This window comes from Gopherus evgoodei, chromosome 18 (genome assembly GCF_007399415.2).
Source record: "Gopherus evgoodei ecotype Sinaloan lineage chromosome 18, rGopEvg1_v1.p, whole genome shotgun sequence".
NCBI lineage: Eukaryota > Metazoa > Chordata > Testudines > Testudinidae > Gopherus > Gopherus evgoodei.
Genome location: NC_044339.1, coordinates 14,132,397 through 14,160,047, shown reverse-complemented (window position 1 = coordinate 14,160,047; position 27,651 = coordinate 14,132,397). Strand labels below are relative to the sequence as shown.

Here is a 27,651-nt window from a genome sequence, read left to right as displayed (position 1 = left end):
AAATTTACTAGATTGAGCAACACACACAGTGTAACACCATCAAGTGCCCTCACTCGGATCATAGCCCTTAACAGACAGCAGACCATTATGATGGCCTCATCTGATCTCCTGCGTAAACCATGCAGTGTGCCTTTGGGACAACTACGTATTCTCCATTGGGGGTCCATTTCAGGCAGTTTCTCCAGAGGAAGGTGCAGCAGGTAAGTAAGTGGAACCTCAGAGTTGCAAACACCTCAGGAACGGAGGCTGTTCGTAAGTCTGAAATGTTCATAATTCTGTACAAAACATTATGGTGGTGGTTTCGTAAGTTTACAATCGAACATTGACTTAATACAGCTTTGAAACGTTACTATACAGAAGAAAAATGCTGTTTAAATGAAACAAGCACAGAAACAGTTTCCTTACCTTGTCTCTCTTTTTTTTTTAAAAGCTTTCCCTTTTTTTTAAGTAATTTATGTTTAACACAGTACTGTTCTCTATTTGCTTTTGTTGTTGTTGGGTTTTTCCCATCTCCGCTGCTGCCTGATTGCGTACTTCCAGTTCCAAATGAGGTGTGTGGTTGACCAGTCAGTTCGTAACTGAGGTTCTACTATAATTTACCTCAATATAAGAAAAACCAGCATGTGCATTCCCATCCTTCTGTAGATCAGGTCCCAATGCACCTACCTCAAACAGAGCTTTATTAAGTGCATATAGCCTGAAGCCTCCTGTTCAGTTCTGCTTTATGGCCCTAATTAGCAGCTTGGCCTTACCTTATTGCTTTTCTATTGGTTATTTAGACCACTTACATCGTCCTGCTGCTCTAAGTGCTTTGCGGAAAACTATTTTTGTTAATCCCAGAGGAACGGATTCCTGAGGAGCAGCAGTAGGACGTTAAGGGAAGACGTGAACACCAGCCAACCTTCAGGTTTCGGGGTGGGGGGAATAAGAAGTTTTGCATATGAGCACTGCAAAGACCACCTGCGATGGAGAGGAAATGCTGTGGCTCTCAGAACCGCTACTTCTAACCAGAGCCTACAGGGAGAGCTAGATTCTACCTCTCCCCCATTTCCTTCCTCACTTTGTACCAGCAAGGATTTTACATGGATGATGGAAAGTTCGATTCAAGGTTTAAAGGCAAGGAATACGTCCAGCTCATAGACACTTAGACCAAGGGTGCGTGATAAATGCACGTTCATTCACCTCCTCAGCACTCTGTTCCCCGAGTGAGGGAGACAGAGAAAGGAGCTGGTGAAATATTAAACAGCCTGAGTAAGTCAGGAGGGCGTTGGGGCAAGAGAGAAAAGTCTCAAATGAAAGATGTTCCCGCTGGCCATGAGTCTTGGCCTGTCTAAGGAACACGCGCCTGGGAGCTGCTCAGCTAGGGGTGAGACGCATGGCCGTGCACAAGGGTTGGAGACGGAGTCTCTCCCTACCTCGCTGGAGCAGGCTGATTGAAGAGGAGACAAAAGGTTTAGACCGTAAGATGTAGCATCTCCCACTGCTGTGCAGCAACTCAACAGCATGAAAAGGTGGACAACCCTCTACTGGCCAGTCCACACAGTCTTCTCCCATCTCTGGCTTCCATGAGCTAGGCAAAGCATTTACCTCTGGAGGGCTGGACTCCCTCACGCTTGTTCAGCTCCAAGACACCTGCGGGTTAACTACCGTCCCCAACAGCGTCTACTTCTACTGCTAGCAGGGGTGAGAGCAGGGGCTGTGAACTGGGACTCCTGGGGTCTGTTCCCAGCTCTGCCACAGACTCGCTCTGTAATCTTGGGGAAGTCACGTCACGTTGTCTCTGCTCCCTTCCCATTCCCATCAATGTCTACACTAATGGAGATAAACAGGCACCTTTCAGGGAGGAAGAGGCTTAATTAACTAATGTTTGTTAAGCCCTATGAAATCTTTAGATGAATGATGCCATTTTGTTCTGTTCTCTCAATACTTTCTAGTCTCCCAGTCTCCCCTCTCCTTTCTAAACGACCCCAGCCAGCCACATTCCCTTTATTCCAAATCTGGAGCCTTTCTGTGTGTTTGGACAGGGTCATAAGTGGGCCTCCCTGCATGCCCGAACGATGCAAGAAGGGCCGAACTAGACGGCCTGAGCCCCAGCGACGTTATTCGCTGACAGCGTGAAGAGGAATAATGCATTCAGAACTGCAGAGCTCAGCAAAAGCCACCTTGGCCTTTTTTCTTGTTTTAATTGAATATCGGCCACAAATCAAAGTCACAGAGGCACAGCCAGTCCTCCAGTTCACTTAAGCTAATTAGCATCCCTGCAAGACAGAGAGAGAAAGGGACTAATATTAGATGGAAAATGCACTTCCAGCCCATCAACATGACACAGCGCCCTATGGGAATGCAGTATTTTCTTCCATCCTTCAGTGCTACGGCAGACAAGGGGACATATGAGTGAGCGTTTGTGTGCGTGCACTCACACGGGGGGACAAAAGATGTCAAGGTTTATTGAGCATCGGTGGTGTAAGAAGGTCGAGTCTCTGGAAGACTTGTTAAATCGGTGATATTGACCTGTATTCTCTAGCATTAGCTACATGGCTGGAAATCTTCAAGACACAAGGAAGGAAGGCCTCTTCTCTCTCTCTGGCTCGGGGTGGGGCTGCTGTCATTTATGAGAGAGAACTGGTAGGGAGGGAGATGAAAGCGATTTAAAGAAGATGGGATGACGGAGACACAATGGACTCAGCAGCAAGTTACAGCTACTGGGTCACCAACATGACCAACTACTTCGATTGTCGGCTCTCAATTCGGTTTGTTCGTTCAGTGCGGAGCACGACGGGGTCCTGATTCAAGACCGGGGCTCCTCCACACGACAAGTAGTTTACAGACATATCTGGAAGACCTCAAGTTGAGGACACCAGCCATTGCCTCCTCTACCAGAAGGTTGGGGGCGGGGGGATCGATTGTACCCAGGACCTTGGAGCAAAGAAATGCTGCAGCTTGCACTCTGCTGTGTATCGGGGTGAGAGGCAGGGGTGATGGAAATGCGATGGAAATGCAAGCTTCTGTCCTCAAGGATCCCAAACGCACTTTCCCAACAGGCTTCTACGTTATGCACAAGGAGCTCCCCTGCCAGCGTGGAATAAAGCAGCTGTTGATCAGTGCATAGCAACACTAGGCTGCAATCTTTGCAGGGACCAAAGAACACTGCCTTCCCTTGAATCAACAGTGGGAACTCAGGGAGGGGAAAAAGCAGTTATCAGAGTTGGAATTTCACCAAGACATCAAGATAAGGCCCCCCTCCCATCCCACTCTTGAAAAGTCCTATGGCATTCTTACCACATACAGTCAGGTCCTCAGTTTACCATATTAGCTGAAAGACATCACCATGCCCCTCAATACCACGTTTAGGGGCCACTGCAACACTTAACGCCTAGAAGTGTCAACAGAGATCAGAGTCTCACTGTGCACAGTCCCTGCCCCAAAGAGTTTACAACCTAAAAAGACAACACAGAGTGAGAGAAACGGAGAATTATCCCCATTTTACAGGTGGGGAAATTGAGGCACAGAGGAGTAAAGGGACATGTCCTAGGTCACACTGTCTGTGGCAGAACTGGGGATTGAACCAAGTCCCAGTCTAGTACCCTCTGATCTGACCAAGGCAGGACAGGTAAACAGGACGGCCAGTTAAGGTTTAAGAAAACATACAGAGAGCAGATGATGGAAGACACTGAGCATAGGAGGAACTGGGGAGAAAAATCAGAGAGGAGGAAATCCTCAAGTGGTTTGCACCTCACCATTTTGAATATTCACTTTGTAGTTTATGCTGGAGCCTGGCCGAAATTAACCAAATTGGGTATTTAATTATTGAAGTGGCGAGAATCCCATTTCCGTGCTAATCAAAGAAAGTGGTTCAACGGAAGTGAAAATGCAAAAGCGGTTTTGCAGAAACGAGGTCACTACCCAAGTCACTTTTTTAATGAGGCAGCGGCTTCCACAGTCACACCCCATTGCCCCTACAAAAGAACCTGGGGCCATTAGTGTCCGTCTTCTACTGGAGAGAAGAGAGGGGCCACCAAGCCACAGAGGGGTATAGCCGGTCAGTTCTCCCCCACGCAGGCTCCCAGGAAGTCATCCTGAAGGAATGTGGGATCTTTGCAGAGTGTTTAGCAAGATAAACAAGAGGAACCTGCACTTCAGGGTAAGGATTAGTTGGAGACAAATCTGGGCTGGCTCAGGGGTTTCCAGTAGGCACCTCACAGCCCTGCCAGAGTGCCCAGCAGGGAGAAACTCGCCAGCAAAACCTGGCATCTTATGGACTAGGCCAGTAGCTTTGGGACTAGACTGGCTACAGCCATGGAGCTCGATATGGCCTATTTGTCATGGGGATTTTAGAGCCTTCCAACCTGGGAGTTTGCTTCACCTTAAACACGACGGGCAGGTCATTTCTCTCCCCATAGCAAGTATAATCCTCTCCCGTCTCTGGGTTTTTAGAGGAATTCAGCACCATCTTATTCTCACTTATTCGCCCCCTTCGCCCAAGTTACTCACATTTTCTTGTCAATTGCTGGAAATGGGCCATTTTCATTACCACTACAAACAGTTCTTTTTCTCTTCTGCTAATAGCTCACCTTAACTCTCCTTAGAGTGTGTATGGGAACCCCCATTGTTTCATGGGATGTGTGTGTAGTAAAATAAAATCTTCCTACTGCATGCATCAGATGAAGTGGGCTGTAGCCCACGAAAGCTTATGATCAAATGCATTTGTTAGTCTCTAAGGTGCCACAAGTACTCCTGGTTTTTGTTTTTGTTTTTTTAAAGACATTCCAGCATGTCGCTCCTGCCACTGTTACTCCCTCCCCTCTATATACACACACAGACTAATTAGTGCCTCTACACCAGCGGTCCCTGAACTTTTGAGAGTCACACCTCCTTTCATCTGTTCACGCCCTTGCCCCCCTTGAGCTGGGCTGTGGCTCAGGGGGGTGGAACAGGAGACATGGACAGGGGTAAACAGGCCAAGGCTGGGCCTGGGGCCAGGCTGCAGTGAGGGCCAGCAGCCAAGCCTGTGGCCAGGTGTGACTCCGCTCCCAGCACTGCCCCCAGCCTTGTTCCCAGGGCCAGGAACAGAGCTGTGACCAGCGGCCAAGGATGTGGGCAGGTGCGCACCAGGACGGGAGCCAGATGCATGGCTGGGGACCAGACTGAAGCACAGCTGGGGTCAGGGAGGGGCTGTGTCGGTGCTCCCTTCCTGCTCCCATAGGGGCTGGCCTGGGACTCACCGCACCCCCCCAGATGGTTCTCCACGGTCCCCTGGGGGGGGGGGAGGGCACATCCCACACTTTGGAGACCTCTGTCTATACAAACCACTGCCATCTACTGGATGGAATCAGAATGCAATGGTGTGTCATGGGCCCCGCACAGTTGATGGAGATGCTCTTAACTCAAGTGGCAGGAACCTGGGTTTCAGAGCACAAGGATCAGAGCTCTCCCCAGACAGTGCGTAATGGCAACAAGTGGCCCTGCAGTGGCAGCCAACAAGTCTTAGGTAGCTGTAGATTTGTTCCAGCAACATTTAGAGGAAAGTAAATGAATGTGCAGAAGTGTCTGGCTTTGTTTAGTGAGCTGTCTAGCCTATAAGTTTTGTTGTGTTTTTTTTTTTAAACACAGTTCTGGCACCTAAAATGTGCCTTGGATAATAATGCTCTTGTGCAGAGAGATAAGACAGCAAGTAGACAGGGCTCTGGAAGTAGGTTTACATGGGAGCAAATATAAGATTGCAACACTTGGGTGAAAATTCACAGCAGCGACTGCATCCCCAGTGGGGATTCAAAGACCAAATGCTGTTTTCAGGAGTAGAAAGCAACGCCAAATGCAGCATCTGCAGGGATTAAGCTTTGGACCTCCAGCATAAGAAACTACGACCTCTGCCACTTGAACTAACACAAGAGCAACAACTGCTAGCAGTAGTAGGCTCCTATCCTCTGTGAACCAGCCACTAGAGGGGGCTGTAACACACTTAGCCCATGTTACAAGAGTCATTATTGCTTCAGAGCATCTGGAACCTACAGTGGTGACTGCAGGACTGAGGAGATCGGTTCCCTCAATATGATAAATAATGTGATGTACAGATGAGTTGCACTCACATTCCACCTCCCCCCCGCCCGCCCCCAGAGAGACAGCAAGCATACACCTCCCAGTACAGCAGCAGCAGAGACCAGTCAGTTTCAGCGATTTCTGATGCAAGTTCTCCAAAGCCAACTACTCCCAGGAGTGCGAGAGGGGAGAGATGCCAGACTCTGGAGCCTGTTGGCGTTCCGACTGGCAAAGGTTTACTATTAACTTCAGCAGGAAGGGATTTTTGAGCCGGCCTTGACAACACAAACCGGGGTGACAGCCTGTTGGCAGGAAACAGGAAAGAACCACTCTATTTCTGTCCACTCCCAATTTCCCTTGGAGAGCAGCTTTGCTTTGATGGCCCACTCAAGCATTGGATGTGTGTGTGCACACACAATTGTTCAAAGAATTAGGGTTGAAATATTTCATGTATCACCCTAAATAATCCCTCATCTTTGGTGTTGGATCCATCAGCTATGCATCCTGCCCCACCTCCCCCCACACATACACTTCATATCCCGCCTTGTCCATTTAGCCTGGGTCTAAGAGTGCGGCAAAGGAGAGTGAAAACAGACAATGCTCCTGTTCCAGGCAATGCCATTACTCTGAATGGCACACGAGGCCATCACTCCGCAGCCCAGCCCAGAGCTGCTCCGTCCTGCACAGAGGCTGGCTGGAGGAGTCCAGCAGCCAACAGGAGGGTACGAGACATCTCAGAAAAATCAGAGACGAAGAGTCTGATTCAGAGCCCCCGATGTTGCCAGTGCCACTCAACACTAATGAACCACAGTCCAGTCCAGATTGGAAGTTTGTGATGTGAACAAGCAAAACAAAAGCAGCTCACGAGTCTGTGCATCAAAACCGTGCCATCTCCGCAGCAAGGGTTTTACAACCAGCGGCTGGGTCATTAACTGAGCCGATGCCACACAGACAAGAAGCAGGATGCTCTTACCCTGAGGAAGGGCAGGGATGGGGGAGTGAAAGTGGAGGAAGTCTCTGCAGATCAGCAGCCTCTCACGCAAGCTTCTAAGTTCCTGTGGAGCTTCTTACACGAATCGAAGCTCCCAAGCTGCTGCAGTGAGCCCGCCGTGAGCAGGGGCGGCTCTAGGTATTTTGCCGCCCCAGGCAGGCTGCCCTCGGCGACTTGCCTGCAGGACGTCCCTGGTCCCGCAGATTTGGCGGCAGCCTGCAGGACGTCTGCCAAAGCCGCGGGACCAGCGGACCCTTCGCAGGCATGCTGCCGAAGGCAACCTGCCTGCCGCCCTCGCAGCGACCAGCAGAGCGCCCCCCCTGTGGCTGCCTGCCCCAAGCATGCGCTTGGCATGCTGGTGCCTGGAGCTGCCCCTGCCTGCGAGGAAGCTAAACTGACTCCCCTGGGGAATTGAACTCAGGACTCTCAGTGCTAAATAGCTAAGCCTCTATTGCTTGGGCTTAAGGAGTAACTCTTCTGGCTGGCAGCTGTAATACACGCTTAGCCACTCCTATGAACCAGCCAATACTAGGGGACATAGACCCCATTCTGCTTATGTAGGTTCCAATAGCAGAGGACCCCAAGGTACTTGGCAAACATAAGCAAAGAAGGGGTTAACCCAGTGATGGGGCCAGAGGAGTCCATGCACCTAACCCCCAGACTTGCAGTAAGTGGCAGAGTGGAGACTAGAACCCATATCTCCAGACTCCCCATCCTGTGAGCTAACCACTAGATGATGTTACACAAGTGACCGTAAGCGCAGATCGTTTTGTTAGCAGAGAACTCCGGAAAGAACGCCATCCTCTGGGGGAGGATTCCATTTATGAATCAGAGCTGGGTTTTAAGCCCCCGAAAGCAGGACTGATCCACTGCCAGAGACAGAGACTCAGGACCTCACCCATGAACTAGACCCCACTTCCCTTCTCCCCCGGACCCAGCCCTTTCACCCCCAGCTCTGGGCACAGCAGCCCTGGATGCAGAACTCCGAAGGGAAGGTGCCCCCAGGATTTCACAGTAGAAGATTCTCTCACAGCTTACTGCCCTTTCGCAGCTGCTGGCTAACTTTCTCACCCTCCTGAGGCGGAGGTGGGGGATGCTGTTCTCATTATCTTGAGCCCAAAACAGAGCCAAGAGGGGGAGGAAGGACAGCTTGAAGAAAAAACCCTCATCCAAGCCTTTTCAGGGCCCTCCTCCCTGCCCCAACACACAATAAGAGGCCAGGGAGGGATTAGAAAAAAGAGAAATGGGTCCAGAGACGGGGGAGTTCTGCAAAGAGAGCGATCATGGGAAATGCCCACACCCCAAACGCACTTCGCACTAGCCCCATGCAAGCAATTTTCTTGCTAGAAACAGCCCACTCTGCACTCCTTGCAGGCTCTTTAAGGAGACTGAAAAGCAGATTTGCACGGGCTGGTTTACAAGGACAAAACCTCTCAGAATTAAGGAGAGGGAGAGGAAGGAATAAAAGTGAACAGGAAGAGACAAAGAGAGATACACAATGAGGCTTTAAGAGACGCTTTCAAGGCAATCCAGCTTCAGAGCAGCTCCCAAGTCAACCAGAAATCTTTCCAGCCAATCTAGAGCAAGGAAGGTTTGCAGTCTCCGGGGGGAGTGGAGTTTGCTCTCAAAAGGGAATACGACAGCTCACTAGCATTAGCTACAGACACCTGCTGCCCTAAAGTAAGGTCAGGCTCTCCCACATCAGGAAGTGACTGCTACAGGGGTCTGGAGCGGCTAGAGCAAAGGACTGGGCCTCAGGGCTCCTATTTGGTTCCCAGCTCTGCTACGCTTTGGCTGAATCACAAACTTTCTGCAGCCCTCTCTCCAAACCCCAGCCCCACTAGCCCAGATCTGCAAAATGGTGAAGAACCCAGGATAGATCAGTGCTCCCAGGCCATAATTCGTTTGTAAAGACCCTGAGTGCCACATGCGAAAGACACTATGTGCAAAGCATGTGCCAGGGCAGAGAACCAATCAGAAAGGAGGTGGGAGAAGAAATTAACCACGCTATCACTTTCTGTTCAGCTTTCCAAAGGAACAAGACACACAGGATGGTGCATGTCTGCCATACCCAGTGCCATCAGGTTTAATTACATATCATACCTGCAAAGCTGATGTACATGATTCGGCCCTGGGTCAAGTCCCTATCACTAGTAAAGCAATCTCAGCTCAGGCAAGTGCACCAGAATTAATGCAAATCATGCCATCTGCCAGGCAATCTGTAATAGCAGTGCTGGATTCGCATAGCCAGGGCCCCAGAAGGCTTGAATCTGAGCTGTCTGTGAGGAAGGAAGTTCACGCACGCAGACTATACACAACACTCTTGATTTTCTCAAACCGAAGCGGTGATCAAAGTGAAATCCGGATACACATCTGGGGAAAGGTCTCAGGGAGACGGGGGTCAGTTGTTGAGCTCTCAAAAGAGCAGAGAGAAAAAAATCATAATAATCACATCTAGCACCTTGCTTAAGAGTCTGCTGGATCTCCCTTTACAAAATCCAGCACACCTGAAAGTCTAAGCAATTATTCCTACTTCTACCTGCCCAGTCCCAGGTTAGCTAACAGATCAAAGAAATTGATACAGCAAGGCCATGGGCTTATCAGACAAGTCATTCCCCTAGGAGAGCTCACCCAGATTTACTGAGGTGCAAAGGAGAACCCACACTCCCTGCCAGAAGTTGGTGCACAGTTATAAGCAGTCATAGCCAGTCGGCCCTTACTTCCCAAACACTCTGTTTAGAGAGCGACACCAGCAAATGTCCTCGCACCTGCACTGACGTAGTCACCCCCTTTTGATCTGAAAAGTGGCTTTTTGAGACCGTTCTGTTTCCCAAAAATGCTTGGAACCTTTTCATTTTGTACCAGTACAGAACAAAAAACATTTAGAAACCTTGAAAGTTGTTGTGAAACAGGTCTGTCACCCTCTGGACCGGGCTAGATTTAACCCTGTTATGGGCACATCCTGGGAGGAGAGCCCATCTGTGCTACAACTGAGTCCTTCTGATGGTCTTATATCTGTAGAAGATGGGACTAAAGCATAGAAAGTGTGTGTGGACTCAAAAGTCCCTGTCGCGGCATTCCCAGCCCACCCCAGGCAGCTACGAGGTATGAGTCAAACTGAACATTTTGCAGGCTCCAAGAGGGACTTCAGATAAATAGCCATGGTTTTATCAAGGCCAGATTGTCCCAGGCCACAGCAAGCTAGTTACTGTACAGCACGTGTAACAGTCCAACCATGGCCTGACTTTCAGACATTGACAGATGAAAAGCAAATCAGCCAGGTGAAGGAAAATTGCTGGATTTCCCTTTCCCAAGAGAGTGGTGTACCTCAAACTGTTGTAGGGTCTGCTGAACACAAAGACAACTGACTTCAGTGTCATTATGCACATCTGTGCTTGGTCTACACAGATGTTTGACCTCTCTGGCTGAGACATCAGTGCTGTGGTCACCTGGTTTTTGTTCTTTCCCCAGCATCACACTCGGGAACCGGGCCACTTCTCACTAACTCAATCCTGCCCTGTTTGGAAATGCTCTCCAGTCCCATCTTACAGCCTTTTCTCCCCTGCCCAGCCTGCCCCATGGTCCCAGTTCCCCAAAGCAGTTAGCCATGACCACATCTCCAATAGCTCCCCTGTGAGCCATCAGGAAGAGACTCTTAATTAGTTAATTGGTTGAACCACTTGTTTCCTTTAACTTCCTAGAAAACTGGAGTCCAAGACAGAGTCAGCTGCTACCTGGCCTAAAGAAAGGATATTCTGCAGAATGGGATTTGGATCATATAGACCCAGATCATGGCTACATGCAAGAGATGGTCAGTGAACTTAGATAAGTTCAAGCTTTAGTGTCTTTAATGCCCTTCTGCACTAAGTGTGTTGTCTATACTCAGGTTCAAGATGCTAGGGCAGCTGTATTTTCATTTTTCAGGGTTTATACTTTTAGTCCACCTCAGTGAAGGTCGCTCATCCTGCTACTCTGACCCTCAAGGGGAAAAGCGAGACATCAGAATCAGCAGGCCCTTTCCTGGAAGCTCATCTACGTGTTTGGATGTCCAGGTTCAGTGTAACCACTTCCTGGCAAGAAAAGAAGTCTCTGGACTACCATAGCCAGTTACTTCCAGCAGGGGAAAGAGATTTGAAGTTTTACTCTCCTAGGACCAGGGGCAGCAGCTGGGAAAGGTTTCACTATGGGCATTAGGTCAGATTGCTCCAGCCAAGGCAACTTTGGACTCTTTTCTCAAGAGACAAAAGCAGGAATGGATCAAACCAATACACGGAGTCCATGTGAAACGCTGCTCTGGACCTCTGGTACTAAGCAAAACACACCCATTACTGCCACTCTATCCCTCTGCAGTGTAGGTATTGGCAGACTGGGTCAGACCCAGGCTCCATCTAAGTCCAGCATCCTGTCTCCAGAAGCATCCAGCAGAAGGTGCTCTTGAGGAAAATTAAAGAACCCCACCTAGCAGATGGAGGATAATCTGCCTCCAACTTACATCTCATCCTGATCTCCAGTTGTTAGAGACGGGCTTAAGCCCTGATGCACAAGGTTGAAAATCCTGTCCAAAATTTGTTAGCAGTAACTTACAGAAGTTCACAAATGGCAGCCACTCATGAGTTACAAAAGAAAGACCAAACTGGGTCGGACCAATGGTCCCTCTAGCCCAGTATCCTGCCTTCTGACAGTGACCAATGCCAGGTGCTTCAGAGGGAATTTACAGAACAGGCAATCTAGTGATCCATACAGTCATCCACACCCAGCTTCAGAGGCTAGGGGCAACCAGAGCAGGGAGTTGCATCCCTGACCATCTTGGCTAGTAGCCATTGATGGACCCATCCCCCATCATAATTCAGTAAGTTACGATTGAGAAAGCTGCACCAACATGGAGTCAATACCTTAGTGGGTGGGTAAAAGGACAAAGCAGATGGTCCAGACAGGACATGTATTTTCTCAAGGACCAAATATCTTTCCTCCAAATGTCTTCTTCATCCTCTTGAGCAGGGGGAAAGGAGAGATTAAGGCCTGGATCTTTAAGGGCTATTTAGGCTGCGCGACACCTCACTGATGTCCAGAGCCCATGTCTCATTTTCAAAAGGAACTTTATTGCCTAGGGCACTTTTGGAAAGAACACTTAGGCTCCCAAGTCAGGTACATGTGGCAAAGCTGAGCCAAGCAACATCTTTAAAAAAACTGGGCCTAAAGGGCTAAGCAAATCAAAATTGGGAAGGGTGAAGAGACAGACTGTCCTAGGTATTAGATCTGTTGAAAAAGACATCGAGGAGCAGGGCAATTTTTAGCTGGGAGTATATACACTGCATAGGGAATACAATGGGTTGTACATAACCACTACTGGACACGCCCAACCATCTTGCTCTCTGTGTCCCAGACCTCCTACAAAAGCCACTTGCACAAACAGCCTTCGCTTTGGGAACCACTCTGTTCCATCAGCCTTCTCGGCCATCCCCACATTCTCAGTCACTTACTCCTCTGTAAGCATTCACAGCTGCAGGAAAGGGTTCTGCCCTTTCCTCCCTACCACCAGAAAGGAGGAAGGAACTGATCCGTGTGTTTATCTGTTGGCTCACACAGAATTCCTGCATTCTTTCCCTTGTTTATTCATCTGCTCATGGGGTCTGAATATCACACAGTTGAGAGGCTTGGGGTCAACGTACTTCCCAGGAACTGGGAACTCTTGCCTTGAACATTAACCCAAGGCAGTCGACGAACGTGCACTTACTGGGGGATTGGAGAAGAGACTCTCTCTCTGACCCTTGAGAGATTTCTGCTGCCCTTGAACCATGGTTCTGCTCCAAGCGATGCAGCCTGGATTACACCTTTCCTCGAGAAATCTGACCTCCTCACCCCCCTGCAGATATTTAGAATCATAGGACTGGAATCTCGACAGGTCATTAATCCAGTCCCCTGCACTGAGACAGAACCAAGTATCATCAACACCATCCTTGACAGGTTTGTCCAACCTGTTCTTAAAAAACCTCTAGGGATGGAGATCGTACAACTCCCCAGATACTTTGTTCCAGTGCTTAACCACCCAGACAGTTAGGAAGCTTTTCCTACTGTCCAGTCTGCTGATCTGAGCAAAGAACATGTCTGCTACTTGCACTTGCTAACACTGGTCAGTCAGAACAGCTATGGCAGACTATGAATAATTCAAGTTACAGCTCGCTCATCAAGCTTATTCACCAACTTTAACTGTTGGGCCAAGTTCTTCTCTTTGTACCTATGTATGGAAGCTTTGTTCCCACTGAGGTTACAGGAGCCAGAAAGAAGCCGGCTTGCTTCTCAGATCCCTGTCCGAGTTTGCAGGGATGACTTAAGTGAACAAAATTACAAAACGGAGAAAGTCTGAACCAGAGTCATGGTACGCCGACATAACTTGCGCTGACCAACGTTTGTAGCGTAAAGTTAAAATGACATTGCTTGGCTCCACAATGATTTTAACTGCTACTTCCCAGAACAGGGCTTCTTGGTCATCAGCCATCCACACACAGTTAGCTGATGAGATGGTATCAGTTCACAACAGCAGCAGCATTGCTGCTGCCTTGGGACTACATAGAACAACATGTCCAACCCATTTGACCAGTAGGGTCAACAGTGACACCATTTCACAGATTTACCAATCGCCATGGCTCAGAATAAGAAGTGGCCACAGAGCCAGGACTTGACCTATTACGGCAGAGTACAGAAGACTCAGTCGAAGGGATTTTAAAAAGATACCAAGATTTACAGGCTCAGGTTCCTTCAGCAACTCTGACTCCCAGCTGGAAGCCAAGGAGTTTTATAGAGGGCTTTCCTCCCCAGAAGACTTTGCAGGGAAGGGAAGTCCCTCCCCTCTGTCTCTGGGTGTTTGACAGCTCACCAAGCCGATCAGCTCTCTTTCCCTGGCTCTGCAAGGGCTTCACCCCATCACACCAATGCCATGGTTCTTACCGTACAGATGCACAAAGATAGCAGCCCTGCGGGGTGGGGGGAGAGAAAGAAGGGGACATGCAAGGAACCAGCCTCACCTTCCACGCAGTGCTCCACCTCTTCCAGGTTGCGCAGGGTAATCCGCATCAGGCTGGAGTTCAGCATCAACTCGTTCTTGTGTTCGGGCCACAGGTAGTGGGGGGCAGGGTTGACAAAGAAAATGCGGGTGTCCCCTGTCGAGACCTGGTTGTCGCAAATTAAGGGGTCCCCGAAGCCACTGATTACCACTTTGTTCCCACCGTCCAAGAGGATTTTGTGCGTTACAATGTCTTTGCCTTTTAGGTACCGCCAGACTCTCACCTAGAGTAAAGAGAGAGAAAACACAGGAGGTCCCAGTGTGAGAACACAACACTGCCCTGGTCAGAGCGCGAGGGCTAGTGAATCTTCATCAAGCCCCCACGAAAGCTCCAGTTGAGAGGAGTAAGCAGAGCTTATAAATCCTCAGCAGGAGTGAATTTCATGAGCAAGCCCCTCCAAGAGCAGTAAACGTGAGTGAGGATTGATCCCCGTGGGCATTGTCCTCTCTCTGCCCAAACTGAATTCATCTCACTCATTCACACACACACACACACACAGTTAGCCTGCCAGCGGGAGTGACAAAACCAATTTTCAATCTCTCTCTTGCCACAGAAGCATTGCCAAGAGTGCAAGAGACAGACCCCCTCCATTCCCCAGGTGTCTTTCAGGTGCAGGTGTGACTGACCCATTACAGGGTCGCACACTGTATTTCAGTCCTCTGGGTCTGCCATTGCTGTCCGCTCCCAACCAGGCGGAAGGTTGCTAAGTTGCAGCAGCCTCTTTCTGCGTCCCCAGCCCACTGCTCCTGCAGTAGTTTATTGCTCCAAAGCAGTATCAGGATTCAGCAGGAACAGCTGCCCCAACTGCATCCCACTGTCCTGTCCTCCCCAGCAATCATGCACTGTTCACTGAGTAACATACCCACAAGGAGGTGGGGGGAGAACCATCCTCATCAGCAAGGCTGTGGCACAGCCTCCCTTCCCCACCCCTACTACCAACCCCAAAGAAAGGTGATGGCCTGGGATGGAAATGGAGCAGCTCCAGAACTGTGTATGAATAGGGTCTATCAAATTCACAGCCAGAAAAAACACATGTCACAGACCGGGAAATTTGGTTCCCCCACCCCACCGTGACATCTGGTCCTTTACGTGCTTTTACCCTATACCATCCAGATTTCACAGGGGAGACCAGCGTTTCTCAAATTGGGAGTCCTGACCCAAAAGAGTTGCAGGGCAGGATAGGGGTCACAAGCTTATTTTAGGGGGATTGTGGTATTGCTACTTCTACTTCTGCGCTACTGCGTTCTGAGCTGGGTGACCGGAGTGTGGCAGCTGCTGAGAGCCCAGCACGACAGCACAGAAGTAAAGGTGGCAATACTATACCACCCCATCCTCTGTGCTTTCAAATCTGGGCCCCCAGCCAGCAGCCACCACTTTCCAGCTGCCCAGGTCTGAAGGCAGCGCCATCGCCTGCAGCAGTGCAGAAGTAAGAGTAGCAGTTCTGCAACCCGCCCCTACAATAACTTTGTGATACCACACACACACTCTCTCCTTTTCGGGTCAGGACTCCTACAATTACAGCACCTTGAAAGTTCAGATTTAAATTGCTGAAATCATGAAATTTATGATTTTTAAAACTCTATGACTATGAAATGGACCAAAATGGACCATGCATTTGGTAGGGCCCTAGGCATGAATACTGCCAGCTGACCTGGTCACTGAGATATTCACTGCATCAAGATGTTGGTCTTGTTTTATAGGAAGCTGTAAGTGGGGGAGAAACCCAGTAGGAAGGGGGGGAGGATGACTCCAGATAAGCCAATTCTCAGCAAACACTTGAAGCTGATAAGAGACAAAACCAGGGCAGGACCAGGCCTGGGAACCAGAAGATGAAAGACTACAGCAGTCAGAAAAAGGACTCGCTCCCAAAGGGTGGGTAGCCACTCGGGCTCTTGGGCAGAGAAAGCAGACAGAGGTATCTGAAGGAGTTGGGCCTTCCTCGCAAGGTGCTGTAGCCCAGGCCCAGCGTAAGAGTGTTACAGGGAGGTACGGCACGAGGAGGATGCCCAAGAAAGAGCACTCAGGCCCAGCAACCATGACAAGGCCATTTGGGGTTCTCATTCTCATTCAGGTTACAGACCTCTCTAGGGTGGTGCCTGCCTTGTATGCCTGCAAAGCTCCATGCACAATTGATTGTGCTATATAAAACAACAGCGTCTGAGCCATGGGCAGAATTAGCCCCGGCAAGCACGGCCTTACAGTCCCCAGAGGGGAATAGAATAGAATAGGCACAGTCAACCTGTGGAACTCCTTGCCAGAGGATGTTGTGAAGGCCAAGTCTATAAGCGGGTTCAAAAAAAGAACTAGATAAGTTCATGGAGGATATTGGCTATTGGCCAGGATGAGCAGGGATGGTGTCCCTAGCCTCTGTTTGCCAGAAGCTGGGAATAGGTGACAGGTGAATCACTTGGATTACCTGGTCAGTTCATTCCCTCTGGGGCACCTGGCATTGGCTACGGTTGAAAGACAGGTCACTGAGCTAGATGGATCTTTGGTCTGACCTAGTATAGCTGTTCTTGTGATGGGCTGGAGGGATAAACATCAGCAGCAACAAGAAAATGCTGCCTCCTGCTCCTCTCCACAATGCAGATGCTTAGGGTTACACATGTGTGATTGCCCTTCGAGTCGCAGCAAGGTGCATCAGTGGCATAAGGATTCACCCAAGGCTGAAACTTGCCAGAAAAGGTGTCAGCGTTCAAGGATCTTAGGTTGTTTGGGGGGTGGGGTTAAAGTGTTTGATACAAGCTACATACCCAGTCTCCTTCCCTTCGGCCCTGGGCATGCCTAGCACCGCTCTGCAATCCCCTTGGGAAGGATACGGAAACCAACGTAGGAGGGAACATCCAGCCCCTGCCTCCTTTTCTGCTTTGGGCTTTCCTTGTGCGCCAGTTGGCGGAGTTACGTTATAGCATCCTGCTTAGGAGTTTCCTTTGCAACAGAGGCAAAAAAACCAACAACCCTGCCATGCCCTGCCTCTGCTGCAGATGGCTTCCATAGAGCCAGCCTCAGTGATATATTATTTATTGCATCAGGACATGGTTAAGGTATCTGAAAACTTTAAAAACTTGGTTCCACCCAATGTAGTTTGAACTTTGATTTTCTGGTACGTCTTCCCAATGGCTGGCTTTGAGAGCAGGTGCCTGGCAGCAAGGGACACTGAGAGCAGCCACATGCAGCTGGCAGAGCGACAGACGAGAATGTCAGTCACATCTGCCCTGTTTCTGCCCGTGACTAATAAGGGAATTATGGTTCACAGCAGAGGGTGTTATACTTGATTGGATGCTCCCAGGGAAACCAGATCCATAATTTTCTGTCTCCGGCTGCTGTGCATGCAGAGCAAATCGGCTGGCCTGCTGCAAACCCAGGCCACCAAGTTAACGAGAGAGTGGAAAAGTAACTGTTCGATGCCACAATTGGCCTCTCAAAAGGGGAGTTTTCAAGTTAACTCCTTGTCACAGGGAATCCCTCTTTCCTAGTTGAAGAGGACACTGTACTGGGCTATCGCTGAAATATTTCCCTGGGAGATTTCATACGTTGCACAGCCTGGTATCCGGCATTTTCTTCGCGGTCAGATCTGCAACACTGCTTCTGAAAAGACAGTGCGTGCGCTAAATCCAGTGATGCCCCCAAGCCGGGGAGACAGCAGCCTTGACCAGCTAGAGAAAACGGTCTCCATCCATTCCAGGGATCGTAGCTCTGACGCAGGAGCATTGAGAGCGTGGGCAGAAGAGAGTTGGAGGGGGAGAAGTGAATATTCCCCGCTCTGACAAGGGAGCAGCCAATCAGGCAGGGGAAGACAGAGTTCTCTTTAAAGTGACAAGAGGCATTCCTATAAATTGTTACAGGAAGCCTGTGCTGGAAGCAGACTTTGCTGAAATGTTTGGATAATTTGGCAGTAAAGCACAGCTCCCCTCACTCATCTAACTCCAGTAAGGAAAATAAACTGCCTGGCCGCGAGACAAGGGTTTATTTCTCCCTGCGGGAAGACAGGCTCTTCTACCCCAGAGATAACCCAGCAGCCAGCAGATTCCCCACCTCATCCCACACCCTCCAAAAAAGGAGAAGAAACCAGCCGAGCACAGGAGATCTGTTAGCAAATCAAAACAAGCTGGGAGCTCAGTGTGTCCCTGGGGCTGTGCTCTCTCCTTTTCGAAACTGCTCCTAAAGAAACGCACGGGGCAGAGGGAAGAGACAGGGTAATGGGAAGAATTTACTGCACACCATGGGGTAGGGGGGAGGACGAAGACAGGCAAGTTCCCTGTCCATTGCCCAGGAGTTCAAGGTCCCCTTGGTACTGTGATTCCCTCCGAAGGGAGCAGTCAGGAAGCATAGAGCTCTGCCTATGTAAAAAGAGTTCATCGAGAGATCTGCTCAAGGGGGAAGAGAGAAGCTTGCTAGCAAGTGTATACATCGTGGCACATCAGCGTTACCCTAGATCTCCTTGTGACTGCTCCAGACTGTCCGTGAGCACAGTCAGCCCTCATTTTCCCCATGCTTCCCGCTCCTCTCCGTGTTCTTTCCGCTAGGCCAGCAGCCAAGAGGTCAGTCACCTGCTTTCCACGGCTGTCACAACTCCCCTAGTGAACTTCAGAGCATGCAATATTAAACAGTGCAGCCGTGGGGGACGGGGAGGAGTCTGCAGGCAAGAGGCTCTGAAAGCCACCCTCCGAAATGAGACCGTGGCTATTTACATCAACGTGGTCTAAAGGAGATCTGCGGGTTTTAAAGACTGGGTTCATGCCTCTCCACACAGATAACGCAAGAGAAAGGCTTCCCGGCGTGAGAGTACTTTTCACCCTACATCTCAATGTGCATTAGAAGTGGGCAATTGCCATGCCCATTTTACAGATGGAGACACTGAGGCACTGAGCAATCAGGACAGTCTTCACAACGTTATGCCGCTGGCTTGCTTTGTAGTCAGCAAGAGGACTCAGGAGCCTCAACAGCCAGTCCCCCTGGTCCATTCCATAGCACATGGAAAGGGGATCAGAAACAGCTTGCTGGGGAGTGGGAACAAGAGAAATGCATTGCTGCTGGGGAAGGTGAAACACTAAGGTTGCCAGCAAAGACCCTGACTGCCCCCTTATGAGAAGCATCTGCCATTCAAGTGTCAGAGTAGTTCAGACCCCTGGTGTAATGCACAGATCTCAAATGTGAAAAATCAGGATGGGGGGAAATAAAGTCCTATGAAGAGGTAATAGGGTCCTATAAGACAAAGTCCCTAATATCAGGATGTCTGGCCACCCTATGCTGGGTTCATCTCTGCTCCTGGTTGCATAGATTGCAACAGTGCACTTACCACCAGCTCTGGATGAGGACCAAGCAGCCACAATCCAACCTCGAGACTGAACCACTGACTGTCCTGCCCACAGCTCGTACAAAGCACAGCAGCTGCCTTTGGGACAGGATCACCCACCAAAAAGCACATCATCCCAGTGCCCCCCGCAGATGCTCCTGGGTGCAGTGTCGAGGCCCCGGTGTGGTTTTAATCTCACTCTCGTGATTTCTTGGGGCCAGACTCATGACTTTTGAAGGCTCGGAGTCAGTGTTGTCAACAACCTTCAAGGACCGTAGTGGTCTAGAGTCAGGTTCAAATAATGTCTCTCCAGCCAGGTCTCACTCAGGCAGCTGCACTCACTGGAAACAAGGAAAAGGGGTTACACAGGATGAATCTTTCAAGGAGGCCAGAGACAAGGCAGTCCCTACCCTGCAGAACATGCCCCAGGCAATTCCTATGTTCCAATCTGCTTAGCATCAGCCTGTACAATTGACACCTTCCGAAACAACCACGTCTCAGGAGTGCACAGAGGGGCACTCAGGTGTGGCGAGTAGATGCTAGAAGAGACGGAGGAGCTCACGTTTGGCTTTTCCATAACCCCTGCTCCAGTCGCATGCTCTCCCTCCCACTTCCAGGTCTCCTGGATTTAGGGGACTTTAACACCACTTGTGCCAATGTTAATTTATGCCACGGTAAAGTAAGAGCAAAGATTTACAGGGATCAAGAAGCCCTTTCCTGGCCCCGGGCAGCCCAACCTAAAGCTGGAGTCACACTTTGCAATCTTCAGAGGCAGGGGGAAAAGAAGTGGACAAGCAAAGCAAGTGTTGTCGGAAGCAATTTTCTCTGCCTGACTCAGTCCTGGCAGCGACTGGCTTCAAAGTCCAACTGCTCAGCTGTACCTGGCCCGGCGGGTGCGAGCCCTGTCTTGAGAGCATGATGGCAATCGGCCAGCGAGCAGCTTCACCCGGCGAGCAGGGGTAACGAACAGGCAGCTTTCCTCTCTTCGGCTCAGACATGAATCCCTGCGTTCGCACCAGGAGAGAGATCTGCGCACAAGTGCTTCTCCGTCTCATCGGGGAGCAGGTAGGGGGCTGCCTGCGACACCAGCTCAGGTGAGGGCCAGGATGCAGAGAGTTAAGGAATGCAGTTCCCTGCTTGCATCAGATTAGTGCTGGTCTGAACTCTGTGAAAGGCAAAGGGGAGCCTCCCAATTCCCTGCCAGCCTTCCACACTGCAGGCTAGGGGGGGGGGTTATTATTATTTTTGAAGCACTCGGTGTGGCAGCAGAACTGCCTGTGGTTACACCTATCCACAGAATCAAGTTGAGGCATTTTCCTAAGCAGCACCCGCCTCACCCCATTCTTATCCAGCAAAAGTAGCCTGCACTGGCAGAACCCCCAGGGCAACTGTCCTCCCCACACCCCCCAAAAAAGTCTCAGCTTCACTAAGTAATAACTCACAAATGTGGAGGGAGGGGGAGAAGGAAAGACACCACTTGTGTTGAATGGTGAAGAGACATTTTCACCATCAGGGCCAGAAAGCCCTCAGCTTTCGCTTCATCCTGTGAATATATATTCAGATAGGGAGGCCCTGGAGTTCAGGTTACTGCACTAAGCAAGGTAACACAAGCCGGGGCTCTCTCTCCACTCCTTCTTGGATGCAAGAGGCACCACAACTGACAGTTGCCTGAAGGGCATCTCATTCATCATCAAATACAGTTAAGGCTTCTTCTCCAGTGACTCATTGGCTACACTGAGAAGAAAAATGCCCAGCACGAGAGAAGAAAAAATAGGCTAAAGCTAATTGCCAACCAGAGTAGTTAAGAGGTCTCCTTCTCTCTTTGGCCAAGGAACGTGCAGAATACTGGGCTTAAGAGCGTGTTCTCAGGGGTTCCTAAGGGCTGGGGGGAAGGGGGATGAGGGGGCAGCAGAAGCAGCACTTTTATTTGAGAAACACTTGGCACAGAAGGATTTAAAGTGAAATGCAAACTAGAGGGAAAGGCATCTCCCAAAAGGCCAGGAAATCCTTCCCGCCATTGGAAAGTAGAACCAGCGCCGCAGACAGCTGAAGCAACTTGGTCTCAAACCCGACTAAAGAGAGATTCCCACACAACCGCCAGGAGCTGCAAGGTTCTGCAGTGGGTAGAAGTTTCTAAAGGACTAGACGCTTCCCGGGAATGAAGCTTTTCAACTCCATGAGCCGAAGCCGAGCAAGGGCTGGGAGGCAGCAGAGTTATTGCTTGACCTCAGCAGACCTGGAAAATGAAGGGCTGACGACACAGGCCGACGTCAGCGCTAGCCAGATGCTGTGCAGGATTCCACCTGCACTGCTCTGCCAATGCCCCTTGCCCTGACGTGCGGCACCACCCTGCTTTTCCATAGCTAGCACACTTCAGAGTGGAGGGGCAGTCAGGCCACACTGAGGGCTCGTCTACCCTTCCAGCACTGCAGCTGTGACACTGTAGCACTCAGCAAAGACACTACTTACGCCAACAGGAGAGCTTCTCCCACCTCCTTCCAAACCCCTGAGCAACGTCATTACACCGACGTACATCTGTAGTGTAGACATGGGGTATGTCTACACTACCCGCCAGATAGGCGGGCAGCGATCGATCCAGCAGGGGTTGATTTATCATGTCTAGTCTACATGCAATAAATCGACCCCCGCTCTCCCGTCGACTCCCGTCCTCCACCTCCCGCTCAGTTGGCAAAGCACGAGGCCTAATTTCACTCACACACATTCATCATCCAAATCCAGGTCTCCCCACAATAGCACACATTGCTTGGAGGTAACAGGGCCCATATACTTCCCAAGGCTTCCTATGGGGCTGGATCCCAGCTAAGTTTGTTGAATGGAGCATCTACTGGTAGTGCACGGATGTCAGGTCAAACCAAGACACAAGAAGAAGATACGTTTGAGAACCAAGTGGAAAAGAAGGCCAATACGTGGGCTGGAAATAGATTGAAACATGCCAGGCACAGAAAGAATAGCAGTGCCCATTAGCCATCAGGAATCTCCTCAAGCACTATCTTGATCTCGGGCCATTGCTCAGGAGCAAAGTATAAAGGAAACAGAGCTAGTGACTGTGCCTGAAATACCAGCCCCTTCTAGGGAAGGAAAGATTCGCAGGCCCCCGTGTTAATGCAACAGTTTGTCTGTCTGGCCCGTCTCAGATTGTTGATCTCTTCAAAAAGCAAATTAATGGCCAGCAGCAATTTGAGGATGTTTATCTAACACTAACTTTAATTTCCTCTATCAGTCCTAACCTGCTTATCTCTGTATATCAAAGGCTTCAACTTTGATGGTTAGAATTTAACCAGGAAGGAATGATATGCTAAAGCAGCAAACATGAGAATCTTCTCCCGATATTCCCAGGCTTGCTCTTCACAGACCACCCAGCACTCATAACATTCGCTCTTCTGGGCATGTATTTAAGGTAACTCATACTCATACCACAAACTAGGCCCTTACATTTCCTCTTGCAATAAGAAAAGCTGCCATGAACTAGAGGTGGGATTTCAGAGGGAACCCTGCGAACAATTACTAGCGACCCTTTAGTAAGGAAAGGGGCAGGCATTTTCTTGCTAGCTTAGCCAGCAAAATCACTTCTGCACCTTGGAGATTTTTGCCCTTGGTTATACCTATGCACGTCACCATGGTCACCGTGCATGGCTGTAGCCGAGGGCAAAATGTGGCCAGTTGCAATTAGACAGATTCAGAAGAGGGCATTTCTGAAAGACACTTACACACGACAATTTCAGCAACAACAAAACAAAACAAAAATCAAATGTAGGTTTCACTTGAAAGTATTTTAAATAAAGATTAAAATAAAAACCAGGCCAATAGAAACAGCAGCATTGCCAAGCTTAAACATTTAAAAACTGAGAGTCATGCCAAACCAATGAGATTTTATTTTGAGAGAAAGACACAGACTTGGGGGTTCTTTTTTATTTGCCTTCTGGCTTTCAAGTCCCCTTTCAAGCTTTTCCTCTGCAGCCATGAGGGCTAAGAACTTACTCAAAAAAACTGGCATCCCACATAGCCACTTGATTTTAGCTTGTTGGGATTTTTTATTTATTTATTTTAAAAGAAAAGAACCAAATATGATCAAGTCATGATAGCTGGTAATACTGCCAACCCGAGATAACATGGGCATTTCTGGCGCAGATCTGAGATCAAGCTTTTGGGGGTGGATCTGTAAGGTCTTTGGGGCTGAAAACGCATCTTAGTAATACAAAGGGTTCCTGTTTGGGGTCTCTGGATACTACTAGGATGCCAATAAAGCAGTGGTATCAAATAAAATAGCCTATACAAGCAGCGCTTGTCTCATGTGTCTGTTGCCACGGCCAATATTACATCAGTAACGTGCCCCCATCCTCCTGAGCATGCTTATTCCAAGCTGAGTGGGATGCATTTCTAGGTAGTTACTAAAAATAAAAGCCACGCCCAACAGACCACAGTCCTCCCTCCATCACTACAGCTCAGATCATTCTCATAAGAACTGCTATAGTGGGTAAGACCAAGGGTCCATCCAGCCCAGTATCCTCTCTCTAACAGTAGCCAATACCAGAGCTTCAGGAGGGCAGTTGGAGATCCACCCCGTCTTTCCCTCCTGGCTTCTGGTCATCAGAAGTTTAGGATCACCCCAAACATAGGGTTGCATCCCTGACCATCTTGACTAATAGCCACTGATGAACCTACCCACTTCTCTTTTTAACCCAATTATACTTTTGGGCATCACAACATCCCATGGCCAGGAATTCCACAAGTTAACAGGGTGCTGTGTGGAAAAAAAGTATTCCCTCTTGTTTGTATTAAACCTTCTGCCTATTAATTTCATTGAGTGACCCCGGTTTTTTGTATTCTGGGAAAAGGTAAATGACACTTCTCTAGTCACTTTTCCCACACCATTCATGATTTTATAGCCCTTTTTAATGTCTCTCTTCCCCCCCAAAAAATCTCTTTTCTAAGATGAACAGCGCTAATCTTTTTAGTGCCTCCTCATATGGAAGCTGTTCCATACCCTTGATCATTTTTGTTGCCCTTTCTCTGAACCTTTTCCAGTTCCACTCTATCCTTTCTTGGGTGGGACAAGTACTGGACACCGTACTCGACGTGTGCCTGCACCATGGATTTATCTAGTGGCAGTCCGATATTTTCTGTATCCTTTTACTACTACTTCCTAACACTCTATTAGCCTGTTTGATCACTGCTGCGCATCGAGCTGAAGTCTTCGGAGAACTGCTGTTCCACAGTGACTCAAAGGTTTCTTTTCCAATCCAGTGCCGGGTGCTTGCAGCAGACACTTTGAACAGTATGTGCAAAGGGTCCGGCAGGACAGCTGCAGAGGAGGTAGGACTGTGATAGTAGGAAAGTAGGAGTGAAAATTAAGAGGTTTGCTAGGGTCTTGCACCCATGAAAGGAAACCTGGATTTTGCTCTCCTAAAACAAAGCCATTGGTCATACGTTTGGAGGGGGGAAGGAGTTGGGGAGTGGAGGCTTGGAACATTTCCTCCCTCATCCCCCTCTAATGGGGCACTTGTTATCCCCTCTGCTTTGATTATGAGCCTTTGGCACTAGCCCTCCTGGTGCCTTGAGGCCACCCAACTCCCATTCGATTGCATTTGTCCCAGCCTGCCATGGGACTTCAGTTGCTTGCAATTAGGGTGACCAGATGCCCAGATTTTATAGAGACAGTCCCAATTTTTGGGTCTTTTTCTTATATAGGCTCCTATTACCCCACCACCACCACCGTCCCAATTTTTCACAGTTGCTGTCTGTCACCCGACTTGCAATTGCTTATTCATTTTTCATGTGCCCATGATGTGCTAGACACTTGCAGACAAAAGTCCCTGCACTAGCCTGGAGGGTCCATGATCTAATTGATCAGACTAGGGGGTAGGGAGCATGCTTTGATGAAGGGGTTGGAGTGCAGGCAGAGCAATATTAATGAATGAGGGTAAAGTGGAGGTCTTCAGTTGGTACAACTGTCCAACAAGGTTGCAAGACATCCCCCCCAGAGATCCGGTGGATTCTCTTCCCTAATGCACCCCATCCTTCCCAGTGCTTCTCTTGCCTTCCCCACTGGCTGACACCTCCTGCCAGGGTACCAGTACTGGCATCATACTAGGGCCCACTAAGACAGACCCGCTGGTTAATCCCAGGAGGTTCCTCAGCACTTTCCAGAACAGGAGTCCCAACTGAAATGGGGAAACGGGAATGGTCCCACCCAGGTATCTGCATTTTAAGCCACCGCCTTAACAAGTAGTGAGTCACTGCAAAAGGACTCCCTTCCTGGAAAGGGTTAAACCTTGCAGCATGTTAGCTGACAACCAGGCGGATGGCATTTCAGGTTTCTCAGTGCTGTCTTAGCTTTAAAAAAAACATAGCCAGAGGCCAGAGATTCATAGTTAAAACAATAGCTTGTACCGAAGAAACTCAAGATGCTTTTAGAGCAAACATGGAGATGGGTTCTCTTGCACACAAGTACCTACAGCAGCTAGTTTTAAGCCTTCACATTCAGCACTGAAGGGTGGGGGGATCCTTTTAAAAGCAGCCTTTACAGAGTCCTCTGGAAGCAGTTTGAGCTTTTTTTAAAAAAAAAAATCGTGCAGTCTAAAAATATATAATTACACACTTAAGCCTCAATTCATGCAATAAAAAACACATGTTCCTGCAGAAAAAGGAACTTGTTCAGATTTAAAGTTTTACTACCGCACACGTTAAAATAAATATTGGGAGAGTGGTTTCCAGATTAACTTTCCAGGAACTGAGATTTAGAGGGGGGATTTTGCTGTTGCTTTCTTTGGACTGCTGCAATCTGAGAGTTCACGGTTTATTTAACGCACTTGTTAGGATTTGAAGGGGGAGTTGAGAAAGTGCAAAGAAGGGGCCGGATTCTCCTCCGTGACACTGGTGTAAATGGGGAATAACCCTACTGGAGTCGATAGGGTTACACCGCTCTAAGGGGGCTCGGGATCAGTGTGTTCCTTGCAAGACTCCAGGAGGTTGAAGATGGGAGACAGAAGGGAAACAAGGAACAACAGCCCAGAAGCGTGAAATTGACCCAGACTGATCCATTTCTTCTCGCTCCATTCCCCACAGCGACTGCTTCCATCTAACCCATATTTTGGGGGAGGATTTTTTTAAAAAATGTTCCTTCAATTTAAAAACCCGTAGATCTAAGTTTAGCGAACAAAACCATGAAGAAGGAGAAATTACACAGCAAGGAAACTTTTTTTTTTAGTGAAAGCCCCAAGTTGCCCACAAGCTTGTGTGTTTAACTGGAGCAGAGCTGATGCCTCGCTGGGCAGGAATCTCCCCAGGGCTTATTCCAAACCCCGGGTGGGTGTCGGGCTAGATCCTGCCCAGCGGAGGGGAAAGCAACAAGCGGAGAACTGCGGGTGGAGGGGAAGGAAGCAGGTTTCACTCCGGAGCGGCGAGGGGCCGTTTACACGCTGTCCCTCGCCGGTTTATCGCAGTCCTCACCCGCCCCCACAGCCCAGGGGGACGTTGGTGGCCCGGCCGCCGCGTTACCTTGCACGAGTAAGTGTGATGAACCGGGTCCATGTTCATGATCTCCTCCACCGTGCCCGTCAGCACCACGTTCGCCTCTTCCTCTCTCCTCTCCAACTCCCTCTCGGGACAGCTGCCCGAGCAGCCCCCCAGCCCCACGGCCAGCAGCGCCAGCGCCCAGGCGGAGAGCCCCGCAGCCCCGCTCCGCCTTCCCCCCATCGCCGCACAAAAGAAACCGAAGCGGCTCATCCAGCGGCGAACAAAACCCTCTTCTTCCCCCAAGGAGTCACCCAAACTGCACCGGGGCGAACAAAGCAGCCCGGGCGCGCCCAGGGGAGGTTACTTGGGCTCCAGCGTGGGGAAGAAGGAAAGGAGGGGAAAGACCCCAGAGGAATTTTTCCCCTCCCAGCTTTGATCAGGGAGAAATGTTCCTTCTCCTTCTGCCTGCGCCCGGCTGAGAAAGGCTGGAGATTTGCATGCAATCTGAATTGCTGATAAGGCAGGGAGGGGTGGGGGGAGAGAGGAGGGCTGGCAAAACAGCCCTGCTGCCTGCTCGTCTCGTCTCTTATTGCAGGGCTGGCGAGAAACGCCACCCCCAGGAAACACACTCCCATCAGGTTAATGGATAACCAGGACTCCAACGTGCTCGGACTTTTAAAGGTGCAGGGAGCTCTGAAGCGCGAGCGATCCCCGGGGAAGTGGCAGGTTGTGTGTCCTTCCTTTTCCCTCTCTTGGTTTGGTGACACTTGCCCCCGCTCGTCTCCCCCCCG

General features: G+C 49.6%; 1 protein-coding gene across 5 annotated transcripts in view; it reads right to left on the bottom strand.

Annotated features, from left to right (window-relative positions):
- The window catches only part of AGRN (agrin), a 216,395-nt gene extending 188,979 nt beyond the window's left edge, over positions 1–27,416 (bottom strand). For 3 of the 5 annotated variants that reach the window (XM_030537623.1, XM_030537625.1, XM_030537624.1), the window contains exons 1-2: positions 26,903–27,416; positions 14,050–14,311 (exon numbers count right to left, since the gene is read on the bottom strand). In XM_030537623.1, the coding sequence (XP_030393483.1) occupies positions 14,050–14,311; positions 26,903–27,130 (490 nt within the window). In that variant the 5' untranslated portion in view covers positions 27,131–27,416. The remainder of the gene's footprint in view (positions 1–14,049; positions 14,312–26,902) is intronic. The other 2 variants (XM_030537626.1, XM_030537627.1) reach the window with 1 other exon arrangement.
- Positions 27,417–27,651: the final 235 nt, after the last annotated feature.